Source organism: Crocodylus porosus, unplaced genomic scaffold, assembly GCF_001723895.1.
Source record: "Crocodylus porosus isolate Cpor-Errol unplaced genomic scaffold, CroPor_comp1, whole genome shotgun sequence".
Lineage (NCBI taxonomy): Eukaryota > Metazoa > Chordata > Crocodylia > Crocodylidae > Crocodylus > Crocodylus porosus.
In genome coordinates this window covers 8594800-8617353 of record NW_017728915.1, presented here as the reverse complement: position 1 = coordinate 8617353, position 22554 = coordinate 8594800, and the positions used below count along the sequence as shown (strand labels likewise).

The following is a 22554-nucleotide window of genomic DNA, read 5'->3' as shown; positions in this document are numbered from 1 at the left end:
GGCTGGGTGGATCTCTACTCCAGTGAGCTGGGCTGGCCGCTCCCCTCCCCTCCCCTCTCTAGCTGGAGCAGGGTCAGGGTGTAGCCAGATGCTGGCCTGCCATGGCCCCTGAGGCAAAGTCCTCCCTCTGTCCTGTCTCCACACCCCTCCACCCAGAAAAACCTGGGGGCTGCAGCTGGGGTTTCTCAACCCCAGCCGCACCTCCACGGCTTGCCTGCAGCCAGGCAGGGACAGAGTTAATTCCTTCCTCTGCCCCTTCTCTCCCCCTCAGAACCCTGGGGCTTTGACTACAGTCTCTGGGACTTGCCAGCAGCCAGGCAGGAAGGGAATTAATTCCACAGCATGTCTTGGAGCAGGGGAGGGCAAGTAGTCCCCTTTATGTAGATCCAAACCCTGCACCTGTGAGCCCAGAGCTAAGACCTGCAGAACCAGACTAAGAGGTTGAAAGTGTTGACAAAGAACTGACAATCATCACACATGCTGGAGATGTAGTTAAGGGAAGTTGCAGACAACTTCACCAAAGAATGCAGAGAGCTACATTTACATTATAAAACAGAATGTATAAAAGCTGGGAATACCTAAACAGAGCCTTTCTGAATGCCTGGCTATAAGGAGGCATTCTGCCTTCAGGATTAGTAAAACCAATTCTTGTCTTCCTAGTTTACATTTTAAGTTAGACTAAGCTGTGTATGCTGTGTTTTAATGGGCTGTATCTTAGCTTAGGCAAAGATTTTTGGTAGTTCCCTGTTTTATGCTTTGCAAATTGCTTTGTTCACTGTGTATGTGCATCCAGTTCTGGGCTCCACAATTCAAGAAGAATGTGGAGAAGCTTGAAAGAGTCCAGAGGAGAGCCACGTGCATGATTAGAGGGCAAGAGAACAGGCTGCAAGCTATGAGACTCTTCAGCCTGGAGAAGCACAGGCTCAGGGGTGACTTGGTGGTAACCTATAATTACATCAGAATCTGGGGGAATGCCTGTTCACTGAGGCACCCCAAGGGATAACAAGGTTCAACAGTCCTGTTCAACTCCTGCAAGACCATTTTAGGCTGGACATAAGGAAAAACTTCTTTACTGTCAGAGCCCCCAAGGCCTGGAATAGACTCCCCCCAGAGGTGGTACAAGCACCTATTCTAGACACTTTTAAAAAACACTTTGATGCTTATCTTGGGATCCTTTGACCCCAGCTAACTTTCTGCCCCTTGGGCAGGGGGATGGACCCAATAATCTTACAAGTTCCCTTCCAGCCCTAATGTCTATGAAATCTATGAAAATCAATACATGCTTGCTTCAGAGAAAAGACTTTTTCCCCATCCCCACTCCTCAGTCTGGCAACAGCTGCCTCCCCCTCCCCCCACACACACACTGGTGGCTGGCCATGCCCCCTCTGCTCCAGCAGGGAGTGGTGGGAGCCTTGGAGGGCATCTCTTTCCTCCCCTTTTTGCAATGGCTGGCAGGCATGCTGTAGCACCCCCCAGCTTCTGGCTTGAGCCACTGCAGGCATGTGACTGCATTTCCTGAATTAACAGAAAATGTCTGTCCAGTTATTAATCAGTTTAAACTGTGCAGCTTAGATTAACCTGTAAAGAGTGAATCAATTCATGCTTGGGCTTTTTGAATGTCTCTCCCTAGCCAAGGAGAAACTTTGTGCTGACTTCAGTAGGCCTTTGATCAGACCCTTAGTGGGATTAAACTAAGGTGTAGTTGGGAGAAAACATTTGCAGCTTATTTTTAGGCCTTTTGGAAAGTCTTTTATTCTCTTTTATTGATTTGTTCCTTCCAAGTTATCAAGCACTTCTCCAAGTCTCTCAGGGTAAAACTTGTTCCTGTGTACTCATACCAGATTGGAGGGTGTGCAGTAAGTAATTCATGAGGCCACACATTGAATGCTGAGGATAAAAAGAAATACTGGAGAGTTATATATTACCTTCCATCCTGTTCACTCAATGAGTCAGAGACTTTCTGGAAAAAAACTTTGTGAGTGTATAATTAAGACCATATCATAACACTACATATGCACAAGGGAGCCCAATCTAGATTGCATGACCAACCTTAATTAAAAATGAAATTACTGATAGAAGTTAAGTTTCTGGACCAAATTATGTTATACACTATATTGCATAAAGTAGTATGGCTTATACCAGGGGTGGGCAAAATGTGGCCTATGGGCTGCATCTGGCCCTCTAGGCCATCCTACCTGGCACACAGGGCCCCTAAAAATTTAGTACATTAATATTTATTTGCTCCTGGCTGCCTCTCAAAGATGACAGGAGCCAGGGGCAGTAGGAACCAGGGGAAGCTGGCAGCAGGACCGAGCATCACAGCCCTGCCCCACCCCCAGCCATTTCCTTGTCTTTCTGCCCCTACCCTGTTCCAGCACCATGTGGCTCCTGGCTGCATCACTGGACCAGGAAGCACGGGGCTGTGCCGGTACCCCATGTGTGTGTGTATGTGTGTGTAGGAAGGAACAGTTTCGGGGGGGGGGGGAAGAGTGTGTGTGTGTGTGTGTGTGTGTGTGTGTGTGTGATCATAGGGTGATTCCTATACACACTCCACCATACACATGCATCCACACACCCCCATCGCACTGCCATACATGCAGACCCTCACACACACACCCCCGACACACCCCAGCCACCCTCCCCCTACACACAGCACTGCACAAACTCCATACTCACCCACCCCCCACATATCCACACACACACCCACATACTCCCTCACCCCACTGCTCATACACCTATCCACCCCCATGAACACACCCACACCCTCCCCCACATCTGACATACCCACACACCCACAGCCCCCCACAAACCTATACCCCCCCACAACATACAAGAGTAAGACTTCATGTTAAGCTATTGTGCAGCTTATGTACACTACACAAACACATGTAAATCAGGACAAAAATATTTTTTGAAATCAAATTAATGAATGTTGTAGATATTCAGTTTTTACAATATAATTTAGTATTTTTCTGGTTCCAAGATGGCAAAACCCCTTGCTGCAAGGAGTAGTTCTAGGGACAAGGGGATGGACTTCTGGTGGCAAAGGACAAGGGTTAGGGGGTGGGACTTCCAGTCACAAAATGGCAATCAGGGGGTGTGGCACCTGTCAAAGGGTGGGCCCTCAACAGCTTGCCAAAACTCAGTAAGCAGCTCTTCACCCAAAATAATTGCCCACCCCTGGCTTATACACTGGTAAAAGGGCCAAATACTGCATCTCTAATGTGAAAGGAAAATTTACAATGAATTGCAGAGAATCCCTGAATCCACAGTAATTCATCTGCTTTATTAGATTAGGCAGCCATATGACTAAAATCAGAGTCAAACCTGTTGTCTCCTTTACCAACCTATCATTTTTTAAACATGGTTTTGTTAAATGCTGAACACTTAATTAAACAAATAAGAGCATTACTCCTCTTAAAATTCAGCTCGGGGAAAGGATTTTTAAGGTGATTGGTGATTTTAAGTAGGATGTTCGCTTACAGCAGAGCACTACTGCGCCACTAGTACAAATAAAAAGACTCATTACTTAACTGGAAACCACAAGAATGTATTAATAATAACCATAGTTGTTGTTTTCTGTTTATATACAAAAATTATATTACAATGGTGAGTAAGAAAACAATGACATAGGAGGGAACAGAATGAAAACGTTCGGTTTGTATACTCCAAGCAATTTTGCAATGTACATACGCAGACACAGAGAGCTTAGTTGTTACAGGGTCTCAGGCCCTGTGCTTTCAGTGAGAACTGGGAGGATTCCCACACTTCCCCATAAGATTTTCCCCTCTTCAGGGTACTCTTCCTTCTTTTACAAAGGGAATGGGTGATACTTTACCATATGGGTGCTGGTCAATGGGCACTGGTCCTAGTCTGTGGCTGAATCCCAAAGTGATTGCTGGGGAGCTTTGCACCACCCAGGCTACACACAACTCCAAGCATTCCACAGACAGCAGGCAGACAAGGTTCTTTGGGTAAATCTGATATCTTTTATTAGACTCAACTCAAATTTTATTAGACCACAGACACAAGACACTCACAAAACACCCTTAATTTCTCACAATCTCAAACTTACACTAGAGTCACACCTCACACATGAGAACTCCCACACATACCCAGAACCAGACACACACCAGAGTGGAGCTCAGGCCCCTTTTATATCCCAAAATCACACCATATTATCAGTCCAATCATATGTCTAGAGCATATGCCACTCATCCAGTCATTCAACTGATGTGTCTGTCAATTATCACATTGAAACAAACATATCAATCTTCAAACTCTAGTCTACTCATTATTCATCTTGCCTCATAAGATGTTGGTCACCTTTTGGTGCCAAAATTCCTGTTACCAGGTCTTCACTGCACATGCTTAATATATGTTACAAGGTCAGTACCTCCTTAGAGGTGGAAAATTCACTGGTTCTCGAACCTTCATAACCTTTCTTCACTGCCCATGTCTTGGATTCAAACTTCTTAATATTACATCACTTTTGGATAGGCCGGGGCACGTAGTACCATGCACTCTACAGTTTGAATGGACAGTTTTTCTTTTAACTCGTTTATAACATGCAAACCAAAAATCCTTTAGTGTTACCGGCATTATTTACCTTCTGAATAAAACAATAGTAATAGACCTTTAGATATCTCTGAGGCCTATTTAAAGCTTATTGAGCTTTTGAGGAGGTCTGGTGATTTTTGTTAATAAGGAAAATTATCCTTAAAGAATTTGGCTCACATGGACGCTCAGATTGGTTGTATGTACTTGTGTGCATTGGATTAAGGAGCTGGTATAAAAAGGAGTCCTTATAAAGCAACTTGAAGTAAGGCTCTTTGCCAGGCAAAGCTTTATATGGGAAACTAAAGACTTCAGGTGAAGCAGTGGGGGAAGTGGATAAAATGTTTAGCGATATAACCATGAGCTGTGCATATGGCACAGTACGAGTGATTACTGTGCCATACTGTAGTACTGCCAAAAGGAAGTACTGAAGCACAGTGCAGTAACAACATTGCCATAGGGCAACATGTAGACGCACCCTGTTTATTCATTGTTATGTAGGACAAAGAGAATAGGAAGACTTGTTGTTTGCTCCTGAATGGAGGAGTCATGTCAGAACTAATAATTCTGAGCCCTTAAACATTGCTTGTCATCTCAAAGTGGAAGGTCCTCATGGGAATGGGAGGGTTGGCTTCATATTGCCTATGAAACTCAGATGTAAACTGCCAACTCCGTGTTCTAAGAATTTTTTTTTCCAACTTGACTCTCTCAGGCAGTGAGGGGAATATAAGGATGCTGGAGGAAAATGTATGCTTGATTCATATATAAGACTTACTGTTGAGTACAGCAAAGTAGTCCTTAGTCAAGATCCATAAGAATCACACAAAGATATAAGTAGGAACTATGGCCTTATTGCCCAGCAGTGGTCCCCAGAACCCAGTGGTCTCTGGGATGCAGTAGTACTAGCAATACTCTAGAGTACAAAGCACATCTCTGAAGTTTTGTAGTGTGTATGAAATACCACACAGCCCATTATTGTTTCATACTCAATCAGCATTGAGCTGTCCTACTTGTCAGCTTTCATTGATTGCATCAACTCTCCAAACGAATCCCTTCAGCCCTTCTCTCTAACCACATCCATTTACTCTGATTGTGGCTCTTCCTGTCTATTCAGATCGACACCATTTTATCTGTGCACCTTAGTACTGTACAAAATATTAAGCAATATGATTAGTATCTGTCACTGTCCTTCTGTTCATTCCATTTTGTGTATTACCTGCTGTATGCATCTATAAGAGACAGCAGGGGCAGAAGTCTTGCACTTGGCATAGAGTGCTGAGGTTTGAATGGTCCTAGGATCCTGTGGGATTTCACTCTGCAGTTCTTACCCAGTTCCATAAAAAACACCATTCTCCTTTCTGAAACTGGCTCCCTTTACCTTCTAAACCACTAGATACTATGTTTCTCAAAATCCCACTTTAATAATACCTTTAATCCATCTGAGTGACAGACCCATATTAAAAACAAATTGTGTTTTTACCTCCAGTATTGCCTCCAGACCCACTGTACTCAGGTTTTGAATTACTGCATGTAACTTTATTTTCAATCTGTTAGCAATCAAACTATAAATACTACTATAACTTTTGACTTGGGCTCCAAGCCATTGGAGTAACAGTGCTGCAAAAAACCACAGTAACGGATACAAATAGATACTCAAAAAGGAGTTTTTACCTGGATCATTTCATTAACTCTTCTCATTACCTCTCTCTAATGACCTGTGTTTGTTGAACTGTGTGCTAGCTATTACCTTATCAGAGCAGTGTATTTCCAATAGGCTGAATGTAATTAAAGAATAATGTTCTTGAAGAAGTTTTGTGGGCAACTTCATCCCTATCTTTGAAAATTAACACCTAATATAAATGAAACTCTAAATCTGATGGATAAGGCATTAGACTAGGAATTAATAAATGGGATTTCTATTACTCATTTAACTTCTGACCTGTTGTGTGACTTTGGATGAGACATGTTGAGTCTGTGCTGCTTTTTCTTCTCTCAACTTTGCCCTGATTGTCTAGTTATATTATAAGTTGTTCATAGGAAAATAGGACTAGAAAGAACCTATTCAGACCATCAAGTCCAGTCCCTGGTGTTTACAAGCAACTATTTATTTAAGAAGTCCTAAAATTGTCTACCCCAAACACTCTCCCACCAAACCTGCAAAACACACTGTGAAAACAAAACCAAAAATACCCTACAACAGCCCACAGGTAAAAAGCAGAGGGGGGAAATCAGTGTCCTGTCACTGCAGTAGCAGTGAAAGTTCAGGTTAGGAACCATGTTCTCATGAGTTTGTATCATGCAATGGAGGCTCCAAGAACATATGAACTGTGTCAAAATCTACAATAATGTTGAAAATCCCATTTCCAGCCTGTTAACTTTTAGCTGGAGCTTTCTTAATTCTCCTTTTTCATTTAAATTTCAGTTCATTTAAAATTCAGTTAAAGAATAACAGTGGAACATCCAGGCGTGTCTCCTAACTGAGAATCTAAATGTTTCTCACTTTGCTTATGGAGAACAAATTATATTTATAAAGGGCACCAGACGGTGAAGGAACTTGACTGTCATTTCTCTCTGAAAAGGTGAAGCTGAGCTCATGCAAACTTCTCCTGATGCATTCTTCCTTTGCTGACCCAAATGGACAGTGTCTCAAGATGAAGACACTTAAGGTTGTGTTCAGTCCCAGGCATCTTTCTAAAATAACTTTCAAGACAAACTTTGTTTATACTAGAAACAACTTCTCTTGCCTTCCGCTAGTTACTCTTGGGGCCCCCTGACCTTGTGATCCCTTGGAATTTGTCCAGTACAGGTCTGTGCAGAACAATGACCTGGAATAAATACCATGAGCTGTGGAACACCTGGGCCTTGCTGTGTAAGTGCCAAACTGGCTTGTTATGAAAAATGAAAACAACCAGTGTATAGAATTCCTTAACCTTGATATTTCTACCCCAGTGATTGAAAGAAAAATAAGCAGAAACATTTTGTAGAGGTCTGTAGTCATAAAGCTGTGAACACCTGCAACTGGCCTTTCAGACAGAGCCCTTATGTCACACTAGCATTACCCAAAATTACATGAGCAGCATTGACAAAAGGGAAATTTGAAATTAAGCCTTGTCTAGATGGGGGACCTATTATGAAATGATCCAGGCTGTGAACTTAAGCATAGCAATAGTAGTAGGACTGGTATAATAGGAAATGGATGAGTAATGTAGCAGTAATGTGACTGGCAGAAGGTGAGAAGAGGCAAGCAGGGCACCAGTCCCAGATACTAACTATGAGGGGAAGCCAGTATTCCCTGCCATGACTTTGCCATGGCCCTGCACCCATCAGTGCATCTGGGGCAGTGGGGAGGAGGGCGCAAATGGAATGGTGCTCCTCTCGCCTCCCGTCCCCCCGGGGGGCGTTCTTCCGGTAGGCACAGTCGTTTGCCCAATAGCATATCTTGGGTGGGGAAAAGTGAATGGGGCCCTCGGGGCAGATCCTTGACCTCTGGATACTCTCTCTCCATCTCCCTCTCTGTCTCTGTCTCTGCCACTGCTGCTGGGGCTTTCTCCACAGGGAAGGCAGATGTTGCTGCTACTGCCTCTGCTGCTGTAGCAGCAATGGCAACAGCAGTGGCAGCACTACCAATAGCAGCTTCCTTCCCTGTGCAGTGAGCTTGAGCAGGTAAAATTTCCCTTTCTGTCCCTCACCCCTCCCCTCTCTGACAGTGGTCAACATATCCGCTGCACCCTGGGTGCCAAATGAGTTTGCTGCATTCCAGTTCAGTAGTGCAAAGTGCAGGGTCATTCCTTTATGGACAAACTTCTGATCTAAGCCAAGGGTTCATCTGTTAGAAAAGTTAGAGGAGGGAAGGCATGGAAAAGAGAAGAACTATTTAAGCTATACAACTGAGTTGGGCACAAGGAAAAACGGGTATAAACTGACCATGACTAAATTTAGGCTAGGAATTAGAAAGATGTTTCTAGACACCAGAGTAGTGAGTTTGGGAACAACCTTCCAGTAGTAGTAGTAGCAAGAAAAAATTAAATAGTTTTGAGATGCAGCTTGGTTCATTTATGAAAGAGATAACCTTGCTAACCTGGTGCCTGTGATAGGGGAAGGATGGACTCTGACCCCAGAAATCTCTTAGTCCTGCATTCCTGACTGCACATGGGGACGTATAGAGAGAGGTAGTTAATATGGAAATGTCCACATAGTGAACAAGTGCAGGATAGCTATTCCAGGCCATTTCCCATGGAGAAAAGGCCAGACTGTCAAAAAGGCATTGAATGCATGTGTATGTAAAATAAAGTTTTAAAGCATCTGAAAAACTATGATTTAAATATTGACAGAAGGTCCAAACCTTTTGTCATCCTGTGGCCACTGGACAATCAGAACACATAGAAGATGCCTCAGGGAGGTTAGATAGTTGAGAGAGAGCGCTGTCGTGGAGTGAAGCCATGAATTGGTTCACAGAATAGTTGAGGAAACCTTACATCTGATCTACTGAAATGAGTAGGGATCTGGTAGGACCCCTAGAGCTTCTGATAGATATCAATATGACATGGTTTGTATAATGGAAACTCTAGAAAGCGGGTAGTGTTTATATCCTTAATGGACTTTACAGTTCCCCTCTTGTTGTCATAACAACTTAAGGCAGCTCAGTAAGTAATCTTCATCTTGACAATATTTTTAGAAAATTGGTTGTCAAGGAGACAGAATGTCATTTTCCAAGGTCATTTTATTCTACCAAAAGTTTTATTTAATTTTTTCTTTTATTCCTGCAAAACACAGCTGACTCCTGTTTAATCAATAAGAAAGCAATAGAGGAAGTTGGATAAACTGATCATACAATACCTGCATATGCAATGCTTCTTGTCACCTTTTAATCTTTATCCTTTTGTGCCTTTGGTTGGACCAGGAAAGTGCTTGTGGAGAGAAGCCTTGTTTATTATTCATGTCCCTTCTGCTCTTTCATCTCATTCAAAAAGCCTCATTTTTGGCACCATTATCTCAGCTCCCTTCCACCTGCCTCTGAACTCTGCAAATGCATTCTTCCTAATTGGCTGGGGAGCCCATGGTCCACTGTTAAGAAGATTAACTATTTGACCAAGCTGCCAAGCTCTATCTTTTGAATGAGCCATACCACGACTGCATACATTAGAGAAACACAAGTTATTGAGCTCAGTACAGGAGCGACTGGATGAAATTCTATGGTCTTGTCTTATACAGAAGGTCAGACTAGGTGATGGTAATGGTCCTTGTTGCTTAAAATTCGATAAAGTGCTGAAAACTATTAGATTGAGGGCCTTTGCTTCTGAAGGCTTGGGTGTTGATGCTTCCACAATGCAGTTTCACTAAACATACAGTTATCCAGTGAGTATAAACTTAACTATAACCATACTATCAACCTGGTGATCAGGCTGGCTGACAGCAAGCATAGTGCAGAATTAAACAAATCTAACATACATTTTATTCCACCCTTTTTATAGGATATAAGTGTTCCCAAGCATGTTTTCTTAACCAATCATTATCCTGATCATGCCACTATAACCTAATTGAGCCACACATGCATCATTAGTCATTACCAAAAAATATTTGGTGTTATTCACCACATTGAGCTAATGAATGAACATAATAACAATGGTTCTATATGCCTCTTTTCCCTATTGTACCAGGTGTATTTGTACTGCCCTACATGCTTTTCTCATCTATTGTACCGATTTTGTACTAATTCTGTCCATCACAGAATGTTCTTGAAAAGTTTCTTGATGCATCTTGTTGCCTCTCACCCAACTTCAAATCTGTACCTGTACCTATACCTACAGGTCCTTCCTTTTTAATACACACTCTAGTTTGCAGCACACTTTAGTTAGCTGGCAGTTGTCTTATGGGTGAAGTTCCCTTAGCTTTTCCTTTCTTAGTTTTTGTATGTGTGTCCTTGTGGCTGGGAAGGTAAGTTATTGAACCCAATTTTAGGCTTGGTCTGGGAGTCAGTCAATCAAGAACACTTCAATAGCTTGACACAAAGTGGCAAGTGGCAAAGTATTCGATCTGGATTTGGCCAATTTGGAGGGACAGTGATTCAATTCTAATCACTGTCCCAATTCAGTTCAGCCAATTCAGATCCAAAGATTCGTTGCTGATTCAGAGATTCGGCCATAAACTAAACAGGCAGCAGTCCTTGACCATGCTGGACACAGCTGCCTCCAGCTGTTAAGTCTGTTGTGGTGGGCAGAGTGGGGAGGGAAAGGGTGTGGGGAGGGGGTGATCAACACCCCCACAGTGAGGGAGCAATTGGGGCTGGAGCTAGGACAGGCTGCCCAGCTGAGGCCAAGGGGGCATGGGACTCGGGGAGGGGGGGCTTCTGCCACTGCAAGCTGCTGCATGCTGCCAATTCAGGAGGGCATGGAAGCATGTGTGTGTCTCCAGATCTGCGCGGGGTGGGTTGAGCTGGGCTGCCCTCTGGACGGGCAGTGGAAGGTGCTGGGAGCGGGGGCTCTGCCCTGCCACTGCTTGTCCGGGGGGAGTGGGATGCACCATGGCAGCGTGGGGAGTGGGGGCTCTGCCCTGCTGCCACTTGTCCAGCTGGGGCAGGGGGGCATGAGATGCAGGCATGGCAGCGCTGGAAGCAGAGACTATGCCCTGCTGCCATTTACCCAGCCAGGGGGAAGGCAGGGGAGGAGGGCATGATGCGGGTGCAACTCGCCCCAGGCAGAATGTACTGGGAGCAGGGGCCATGCCCTCCCACCTAGCTGGGTCAGGGAGGCACAGGATGGTGTTGCTGCACTGCCTCAGGCAAGCGGTATGCAGCAGCGGAAGCTGCTCCAGCCTCCCTGTGCCTCCTGGACAAGCTGCAGCTTTGCCCCGGCTGGGCGAGCAGTGGCAGAACATGGGGTCTGGTGCGTGCACCTGGATCAGGTTCCAGCCCCCACATAGGCCCTACTCCATTGTGCTCTGCAGGGTGGGCAGAGCCAGGGCTGCAGCTGGGGCTAGCCTTCTGGAGCACAGCCTAGCCCAGCCCACCCCACACAGACCCGGGGGCACACCTCTGGTCCCATGCCCTCCTGGACTGGTGATGCGTGGCAGTGCACAGTGGCAGGAGCCCCCCTCCCCAAGTCCCTCAGCCCCCTGCCCCAGCTGGGCAGCTTGTCCCAGCCCCAGTCCCAATTCCTTCCTTGCTGTGAGGACCTTCCCTCCCCCCTCCACCCACAACAACAGACTTACCAGCTGGAGGCAGCTGTGTCCAGCATGGTCAAGTACTGCTGCCTGTTTAATTTATGGCTGAATCTCCAAATTGGTGCCAAATCTCTCTGAATCAGTTCGCAGGCTTCCAGTTTTATTTGGACCTTTTAATGGGTCTCCTGATTCTGTTCAGATTTGGAGATTCGGCCACCAAATCAGGCCAAATCTCCTCTGAATCGAATCGGCGATTGAAGCTGTGCACAGCCCTACTTGACACCCTTGAGTTGGCACAGGCATTTTCCTTTATTTGAGTCTGCTTTCCTCCCCCAATTTTGTGTTTTTAAAAAGATATATCAAGCATTAATGAAAGATGAAATTTAATTTGGAATCCAGGCCACACTTTCCCAGTTGCACCTATCTTATTTGTATTTTTATCTATAAAATGTGTCACTGAGGGCCAACTAGGGTAAAACTTAAAGGCAAGATTTAAGTTTGGAAACATCCATCACCTTTGCCTTTGCAATATCACATGTGCACATCAAATCATTGTATGCATTTTTATCAGGTTTGCGCACAGAGGCAGGGTCTGCACAGATACTTCAACATAAAAAAGTGCACCTGTATGGAAGCTTGCTTGATGCCCAGGATTATACCGTTGGCAAACCATATGTTAGATTGGTCTTACCCCTAAGTGCCATAGTGAGATAGGTATATGTGCAATGGAACTCTGTGACATCTGACTTCTGCTGGCATCCATCACATACAATATCCAAAATATGAGTCCTGGTTACAGCAGAGCAATGTTGGCAGTGATTTTAATATAGCTAGGATATAAATGGATACACAGAGAGAAAGTTGGCTGAAGCACAGCAGCCCTCCTTGCTCTCAATTCACCTATTATCTATTTCTCTCTTTCATTTCCTTGCCAAGATAGTGCTACTTAAGGTTTGACTTTAAGGTTAGAGTGATGTAGAATGACATTGACTTGCTACAATCATGCCTAGAAATCCTTCCTGCCTTCCTTTCATACGCCTCCAACACTAAGGAGATGGGGTTCCTTATTTAAAAAGACTTCAAACTCCTCATCTTTTAAAGCACCTGGTGGCATTATTAGTGGCATTATCCAAATAAGAGGCAGAAGAGCTATAAATGAATAGCATCTTTTACAAACACCATTCACATGTCCATTATTCAGTATGTTTGGTATGTTTGCTTTGGGATTATGTTGTGTTGTTTTGTGCAGCAAATATGCTTTAGGAGGGAAAGGATTGTGTGCAGGACACCATGGGAAGGAGGACTGCTTTGCAGTAGTGGATCCAAGACGAAGGCAAGAGGGGTGTCTTCCCCTTGCAACTTTGGCTGTGCCGTGCATATGCAGTGAGCTCTAAGCTCACCAACTGATCAGGTTAGGGTCTGGCTGGAGTTTCTGCTTTCCTATGGCTCTGGAGCCCAGGGGGTAAATGCTGCTGCTGTTTGCAACCGTGACACTGCATCTGCTCTGGATCAGCCCCTGCTGCTTTGGCCTATGTCCTGAAATCCCTTGGGTGGGTAACAAACTAACTTCCTGAAAAATCTGTTCAGGGGGACTTAAGCAGCTCCAGATTAATTTTGCTGTTGAGCAAACAACATTTTTAGTTAGTTACTGAGAATGCCCTTCAGTGATCCCCATAGTGAAGAAACTGGTTTGTGTTATATCATTCAGAACCTCTTCAACAGTGTAGGAAGGAGTTACAAATGCCAGGTGCATACTGAGAAACATACTAGTTGCTTAACCTGCTGGGGCCTGGGACAGCATTACACAGGCATTATTAGGTCTTCAGCTTTTAAAGAACTGGCAGTTCTACTAGCATAAGAAAATTGTGAGGAAGGCAATAGCCCTGTTTACAGAGTACCCCAAACTAAAGGTAACTCAGCCCTATGCCATACAGAAACATGTTGTTACTCATAACATTGCACTCAGTTGTGATTCAAATGTTTTAAATATCCCGATGCTCTGCAGTAAGCTCTTTGCTTTCTCTGTGGGCAGACAATAGGGACTGTGTTTTTGAATCTCAACATTTTTGTCCCAGGTCATTTATGTAGGGGGTTTAGGAACAAGTCAATTTTCTCTGTGTTGAGCTTGAACTCTACAGACTCATTAAGGATCCCATCTGTCTCTCGTATGAGAAATCTGTAATTTAAGATGCCAATTAAATATGCAGTTGAGAGAGAATTTACAGGAAAAGATTTGTTGTTCTTAATGCAGGGTTTTGGGAGAGGGCTGATGCTGGAAAGGGGGTGTATTGAGGCTGGCCCAATTTGAATGTTGTATAAACTGTACATTGCTAAAAGCAGCAGCCTGTCATGAACACCTGATGTTGTTGGCTCTCTGCCTGGTTCCATATCAGTAGATATCTCACATATGAGGAGATGATACTGGTGTGGAAAATTGCAGCACTCAGTGCTAAATTGCATTTATCCTAAGCTTTTTATCACCACACCTGGACAGTGCCCTCTTGGATCCACTTGCCACTGCTGTGAGCGTTGCAAACCTCTGAGACAGGTTGGTCACCACTGTAAATTGGCCAGTCATAGAAATGGTTGTTCCATGTCTTCTGATGTAACATGTATAGTGGCCAAATAATATATAACATGTATAGTGGCCAAAGCCCACCATGGGAGAATATTATACTCTGTGTTTAAGGGTTACCTCCTGACTCTTCAGAAATACATATACCATTTTGAAAGGAGATCTTTGGCATCCCAAAGGCAGGACCCAGTGAATTACATGATTAGCCCTGAAGCAGATACAATGGACAAAGCAAATGCAAGACGAGACTCAGTGCAACAGCTGAGCTATGGGAGTATGTACAGAGACTATGCTTGAAAAAGGCAAGGTCTGAAAGATTCCTGGAAGTGTCACAATGCAGAGAATTTAAATGAATTTCTACTCAAAGTGCAGGGAGCTGAATATTTTCTGGGCTTAGTCTCCCAATCTTGCAAACACCTGTGCATGTGCTGAACCGTTACTATCACAACTAGTTTCAATGGAAGTAATGGAATGATTTACAATAGCAAAATTAAGAATGCTTGCTGGGTCAGGGTCTTAGGGAGCAGCATGGTAAAATACATGATGTGTATGGGTGCTAAGGAGAGAGAAATAGGAAGAACATACAGATGGGGTGGACAACAGGAGAAAGTGAGAGCTAAAGGGAGGGGCCAGGTTTGCATGAGGCCTTGGATGTGAGAACAAAGAGCTAGAATGGAATGCAAGCAGACTCCAGAGCCCAAGGAAAAGGGCCAACAATGTTAAGTAGCTTCATGTTTCTGTCTCATTAGTTCACCTGTAGTCTCAGCTCCACTCTTGTTCTTATTTTCTCCTGTCCTAGAGAAGACAGTGAATATCAATTCTAAATTGTTGCTACCCTTTAAGGGTGTATTATCAGGGATCTACCAAACTTGAGGCAGCTGCCTGCCGATTTCATGGGAAAATGCCAGTGGCCACACCGCTTGCCACTGATTGGTAGAGAGGGGTGGAGCCATATGATAGACAGCCCTCACTGACAATCAGTGGTGGGATGCAGCCACTGGCATCTTCCTGCAAAGTTGGTGGGCACCAATCTTGCTGTGTTGGCAGCCCCACCTCCCCTTCCAGCAGGCTGCACAGCTGGGCTACAGCAGCCACAAGGACTCTCCACTGGGAGTCAGCAATTTATTTTCTCTAAGTTTTTTTTTCCCAGGGAGCACATGCATTTTTGCAAAGCTTACCCAAAATCATAGTTTCCATGAAAACTGCAAAATCACAATTTTGGTAGGCCCCTATATGTTATGTGCTCAGAATTTGATCCTGTCATAATAAATAAATAACATACTGTTGTTTGCAACTTTCAGCCTTGAGATTGGTCTCAACATAATTGATTAGGAATTGGCATTTCAAGTTCAAGAGAAACAGGTGAAGTTGCATGGCTGTTGCCAGTAGATAACTCTGTTTTCTGTGTCTGTTGGAGCTCCTGCTGTCTGTGCAAGTTGCTGGGGAAACAGCTTCTCTGCCTCACTTTGGGAACCTAGGAAAATGTTTTTTTTAGTGATAAATTAGCTTAGGTGTTGAAAGTGATAGATAAAAGACACAAGAGTCCCACTGCTCATACACACATTAACTAGACTATTAGTATTCATGCTATTAAGGTGATAAAGTAATTGCATAACTTTGACTTTTAAGATATGTTAAACTAATTTGTTCAGCTACTACTATGAGTAAATTGCATATACAAATTTACTTCTGACGGTTGGGCTGGGTGGGTAAAAACTGGTAGCAAGATATGGAGCCCTGTACCATTACCACTAGAGACTCCAATCAGCAGGGGGATGGGAGGGAGTGAGTAACAGCAGCTTCCACCCCACTGGTTCTGGAGCCATGCCAGTGCAGTGCATCCAGCAGCCCCTCCAGCAAGCTGCAAACTCAATACCAGTGGTGAGTCATCTGGCTCGTGAGAAGCCCTGCAGGCCATATCCTGCCATGGGGTCCAGTAAATTGGATTGCCCCTGCTATAGATTTTGTCAGTCCCAGCAGAGAGGCCAAGAACAGAATGGCTGCTGTTGGCTGAAATTCCTCATAACCACTGAGGTTGTCACAATTGTAGAGCATTGGTAGAGTAGCTGGATGAAACTGTACCAGCACAACCAGCATCATGCTTCTTTTGCATATGGATGAAGGTGTTCATTTGCTAGATCCAACTGTTCTTTTTAAAGACACAGAAAGGATGGGCTGGGATAAAAGAGTGGTTATTTTTAAACTGTTTGCTTCTCATCAGTATGTTGCTAAACATGATTTAGGAAAGGTTGAAAGAACTAGAATTATTTAGTCTGGAAAAGAGAAGGCTGAAGGGGGATTTGATAACAATTTTCAAATACTTGAAGTGTGATGATAAGGGTAGCAATAGACCAGGGGTTGTCAACTAGGGTGTAGGTGTACCCCAGGAGGTACTTTGAAAGGTCCCAGGGGGTACACGGATTGGCAGGGATGGAGCACCACCACCCTGCGCCACTGCCTCACAGGAGCAGGACCGTGGTGGAGCGAGAGCAGGACCGCACAGACACTGCACTGCCACCGCTCCACCGCTTGCCACACCTCCTCTCCATGTCTGACTGCTTGCCTCCCTCCCCACCCCCACACACACGCTTGGCATCTGGCCACTTGCCACCACCCCCCCGGGGTACACTTACTAAAAAGGGGGCCGCTGGGGGTACATTTATTTTAAAAGGTTGAAAACTCCTACAATAGACTATTCTTTGTGGCCTTGAGAGACAGGACAAGGTGTAACAGGCTTAAATTGCAGCAAGGGAAATTTAGGTTGGAGATTAGGAAACCTTTCTTACTATGAGGATGGTAAAGCATTGGAACAGATTACCTAGGGAAGTGCTGGGAACTTCATCCTTGGAAGTTTAATATAAGGTTAGACAAATACTTGTCTGGTGATCCTGCCTTGAGCAAGGGGGCTGACTTAGATGCGTTCCTGAAGTCCTTTCCAGCCCTACTATTCAAAACGAAATTATTTGATATAAGTGTTTGATCATGCCACCAGTGCAAAATATTAATTGCATTCCACCAGTGTCAGATGTTGAGACCGACGGAAATGGAACTGCTCTGTAACCGCTTACTGAATATTTACTGTGTGACTATCTTGATTTAGTGTAATAAAGAGGTTGTAAGGAAAGGAGACAGGAATGGAAGAAGAATGGCTCAAGATAAGTTTTTCAGTATTTTCTGAGAAGTGGCTTAAGAGAAAATAAGGACAAGACAACATCTGGGAACCAAATGATCCAAAGGACAGCAGTTTAGAAACGGACCATCTTTCACAGAGGGAAAATAGCTGTTGAAGAGTTGTTCAGAAAGACTATAGCCTGATGTGCATGACCCTGTGAGAGTACCTGAGGAAACTAGGCCTGCCTAGGTCCCTGTAATGTGATGGTATGGCCATTGATAAGATCAATATGCCTATGAACTGTTGATCTAAAATCCTTTTCTCCTCTCTTTTCTTCCCACTGTTAAAATAAATAATGCTTTGGTTTTAAGAGGAGTATTTTTTATTCTGTACACTGAGTACAGACTCCTAATGGGAAAGACTCCAAATATTGATCCCAGTCACACTTACTGGAGAGGGACAGTTGATATGCAGGGGCTCAAGTCCAGGGGCCAGACTGTAAGTAGGAGAGGTGTGGCATCATATTAGCTGCATCAGCCACTAGGCCTGACACTCGATGTGATACATTCAGATCAGAAAAAGGGACCTTTTACAGGTCTTTCTTCCCTGTTCATTGAAATTATACTGTTTCTTTTTGTGCTTTTTTAGACTGTCTGGTTTGACCTGCACCAGCGACTGTCAGAAAGCGAAAGCAGTGCTTGCACAGTGAGTATATACAAATAATCACGACCCTGCAAATACCAAGGTCTTTTTTTGTATATGCAAATACAGGTGCATACCTGACACATTTGATGTGTCACACTTGGCCTTTGCTAAAGCTGTGGCTGTGGCTTTGATATAGGTCAACTTGTTATTGTTTAAGTCAGGTTAACATCTTCCTTTAGACTTCTATATTGACTATGCCTTATGATATCACTCCAGCAAGATAAAGTTCCAGTTAACTGAGTTACTTCTCATGAAACCTTTCAGAGGGAGGAAAATGGACAGAACGTCCTTTTCAAGCAACTGTATGATTAGGAGTTTTGAAGACCAAGATTCTGCTTCTCATTATTTTCAGGATTTCTCAGTGGAGCAAACATTAACAATTTCCAGAAATCATCAGATAGATTAATTCTGTCAAATGAAGCTTTTTGTTAATACTTGCTCTAATGAGCAGTGCAATATCCATAGCCCTCAGAAGTTAAGTAAATGAAGCTGTCTCCTTCCATGGATAACATTTGATCCCTCTAGATTAGTTAGAGTCCCTGAAATGATCTGGCAATTACATTGGGAAATGACAATTAAACATGTGTATTTTTATTTTGAAGAGCTTAATGAGCTGCTTTCACCTTAGTCAACTGGGTGGAATTAATATTTTTCTAGTCTCAAACTGAATAGATATTTGCACTTGTCTTCATCTGTAGCAAAAGCATAAATGAAAGTCCCTCAATAAAGAATATGTGCAACAGTACATTGAAAAATACACATCTTTTGTTGCAAGTTGTTTTGTGTGCTAAGGTAGGAAGATAATCATTTTTGCTATTGTCACAATGTTGTTATCACAAACTGCTTCTATTCATTCTGGGCTTTAGAGAGTGCACAGAAGAAGACTTTGTCTTTAGAAAGGGAAGCGAGCTTGGAGGCATGAGAGGCTGAGGGAAGTGGGCTTATTTAGTTTGCAGAAGAGAAGACTGAGGAGGGATTTGATAATAACCTTTCACTACCTGAAGCATAGGCAATACATAGGAGAAATGCACAGATCCCCCCTAGCTTGAATCTGTGCATCTCTCTATGCTTGTCACTATCCAAGGTGTTTGGATGTTGTGACAGGGGGATTGCTGCCGGAGTCATTCTAGTGGTGACTCCGCGCTCCTGTTATGGGCCAGCCGCCTGCTTACTCACTTGCCACACCTTGATATTAATTGATTGAATGATGTAATTAGTGGGAGGCTGCCCACGTTATATGCCCCAGTGCCAGGGGGCGCTATCTGCAGCTCCTTTCCTCCCCTACACCGCAGCCCAAGCCTCGCAGATGGTACTGCCAGGATCTTGACCTGGGCCTTGCTGTAATTTGGCCCTTTATCTCTCTGGGGCTCCTCGCCACCCCCTCTGTCTCTCGGGGCTCCTTGCTCGGGGACTGGGGCCAAAATGCACCCCCAAGATGCCGCACCCTCTCTGGCGCCAGGACCCCCACGCTATCATGGAGTCCCTATGAGGCCTCCTCCAACCCCTAATAGCCTCACCCGGTCCTGCGGTCAAACATTAAACACAAAGCACAAAGCCCTGGGCTATAACGTAAAACTAAACCGTCCAGTCAAAACACCATTCGATCCCTACCAGGAAAATACTCCAGCCCATGGCAGCACACCAGGGGCTGCTCATGCAGCCAGTCTTCGCCCCTCTCTCCGCACTGGCTGAGTTCCCCCCTCCTTGGCTGCCAGAGGGGAACTGCCCTCCTGGCCTCCTGCCTGGGCTTAAGAAGGGCTAAGCCCTGCCCCTTCCTGTCAGCAGGTTTCACTGGTTGCCCCAGCAACCAGCACCTGTACTGCCCTGGTGACTGGCAGTTGCGCCTCCCCCTTCTCACCGCTAGGGGTCTCTCTTGAGCCAATTCTGCTTTCAGGCGCAGAGGTGTATATCCAACCTGGCATTAACAGGAGATGCCAGATTTGCTCAAACAAAAGATATGAATGGCCCATTTTTTTTTACTTCTACGAACCATCTACTGATAGATAGTAAATTTTCTGATTGTGGAAGAAATCAAACTTCGCGTTGTAGTTGAATCAGAACTGACAGAGCCAGCTTTTCTTTATTTAGGGCTATACTGTGATCACAGGGAGAATTCCGCACAGCAAGGGGAATCACTCACTTGTCTGTTTCAAAGGAATCCTCCCCCTCCCTAAGTTTCTAAGCATTTTTATACTTAAGACAGATAAACAGAAAAAAAAATGACCTTGAAGAAACTAAAACAAACTTACTTAATTGGACATCTGTGCACAGAGCAATAATACAGAATTTTTTTTTTTATCTCAAAACATATAACTGAAAAAAGCAGTATCAGCACTTCTGGTCTCTGTTTTTCTAGTCAGAGAGGCCAAAAGCCTGACTAAATTCACTCCTACATTCCCTAATTTTTTTTTCAACAAGTTAGATATTTATAGCCATTAGCTTTTCAACTTCTAGTTTTTCTTTTTCTTTACTTTCTGCTATTTCAACATACAAATTATATACTTCGTTTCTGGTTGATGAGCTATTCCTCATTTGTTTAACAGCACAGTTTAAGCAACATTGAATTATCATAAACATTAGGCATACTTCAGTAAAAACAACAAACAATATCAACAAACTATGAATGACGGTAAAGCCTAAGGAACTGAAAATAGAGCTAAACCAAGAACTCAAATTCCAGCTAACTGATTCATGCAGTTTGCCTGCTTCTTTTTGGATATGTTTACTTAAATCCTGGATTTCTTCTGAATTATCAGGAATATAAGTACAACACTTTTTACCTATTAAAGCACAGACTCCTCCTTTGCTGGCTAGTATATAATCTAATGCAAGTCGGTTTTGCAATGTCATTTGTCTTATTTCTTTCATTTCTGTATTTATTTTATCAAAACTATCAGCAGTAGCATTAGCAATCTTTTGTAGAGATGCTGCAACTTTCTTTATCTCGGACATAGCTAAGCCTGTGCCATAGCTGGGGAACATTATACCCCAAAACCTTTGATTTTTCTGTAATTTTGCAAACATTGCGAATTCTTCCTTTAGGTAAGTGTGATTTAATAGTAAAGGCAGGATACGCTGCAGAGACACAGCACGTTCCTCTCCAACCAGAGGGAAGATTTTTATAGGCCTTATCTCCACACACAAAATAATGACCAGCTAGTGCAGTATATCCACCTGTATTACAGTGTGGGGATATCATCCATTGTGAATAATAGCCTGAAAATTGACTTGCAGGAGAGTAATTAGATATCCAGGAACCGTTAGAAAACTAAGCACTATTTATCTTAAATTCTACCTCACACTTACTGACTCCTACTGCAACACAAGATCCATTACAAGTCCAACAGAACTTTCCAGGGGTGGCATAAGGTAATCGTACATAGTCAGACCGGTTACAACTTACATTCTGCCAAGTTTCATTTCCATGAAAATCTGAATAGTAAGGGACTAACATCTGAGTTGCATTCAAGGGTACTGGTATCATGGGTATTCCTCCGGTAGAATAGATAGGGACATGGCTACATATCCAACAACGAGAGACGTTTAAATCTATCCCAATTTGGTTAACTAAAGACGAGAATATATTTTCATGAAATGATCTTCTTTGTCGGTGCGGAAGTGTAGTTTGGTTTACAGAGTTTCTTATAACTGATGAGTCAAGTTCATATAAGATGGCCCAAAAGGAAATACTGAGATCTACCCAAATCATGACTAACCAACTCCACCTTGGGAACCAGGAACTAGGTAGAGGCCTTTTTCTTGTCCCAAAGGGCATAGTGGTGTCGTTGGGGCACATCCTCTTCGCCAGTAGGTGCTTGGCTCACTACTGGTCTTGAGCTCTGTTGCTGGAAGGCGCTAGGTTCACTTCCAGTCTCTGGAGGCTGATTACAAGCTTGATATGGATGAGACTCTTGGTCTAATGGGGCTGATGTTTTCTTACTGTGTGAAGTGTGGATTCATGTCTGGAGTCCTTGACACTTTATTGCAGTGTTGGTGGTCAGGAGTACCTGGAATGGGCCGTTCCAGCGATGACTTTTGTTGACGGACTTTTACATGGACCCAATCTCCAGGCATGTTAGAATGGGACGGCTCATCTGGTTCTTTGGGGAGAGCTGCTTGTACCTGTGAATGAAAAGCCTTAACACACTTCATTAGTGCCTTACAATAGTCTAGAATAGTATCATCAAGTGAATGTACATCGCAAAAGTGGGAGGCAACAGGTGGCGAGGCGGGGAGCCTCATGGGTCTTCCCATTAGAATTTCATGTGGACTAAGCCCAGTCTTTTGGTTGGCAGCAGATCTCATACTCATAAGGGCTATGGGAAGTGCATCTGGCCATTTTAGGTGAGTCTCAGCACAAATTTTGGCCAGTTTATTTTTCAGAATGCCATTTTGGCGTTTCACTTGGCCCGAAGCCTGTGGATGGTATGGGCAATGAAAGTTCTGT

The 22554-nt window shown here is 43.9% G+C and overlaps 1 protein-coding gene across 1 annotated transcript in view; it reads left to right on the top strand.

The window, feature by feature from the left end:
* NECAB2 (N-terminal EF-hand calcium binding protein 2) overlaps positions 1 to 22554 on the top strand; it is a 319048-nt gene that overhangs the window by 277004 nt on the left and 19490 nt on the right. Inside the window, exon 9 of the mRNA XM_019535664.1 lies at positions 18051 to 18107. Within this exon, the coding sequence (XP_019391209.1) occupies positions 18051 to 18107 (57 nt within the window). The remainder of the gene's footprint in view (positions 1 to 18050; positions 18108 to 22554) is intronic.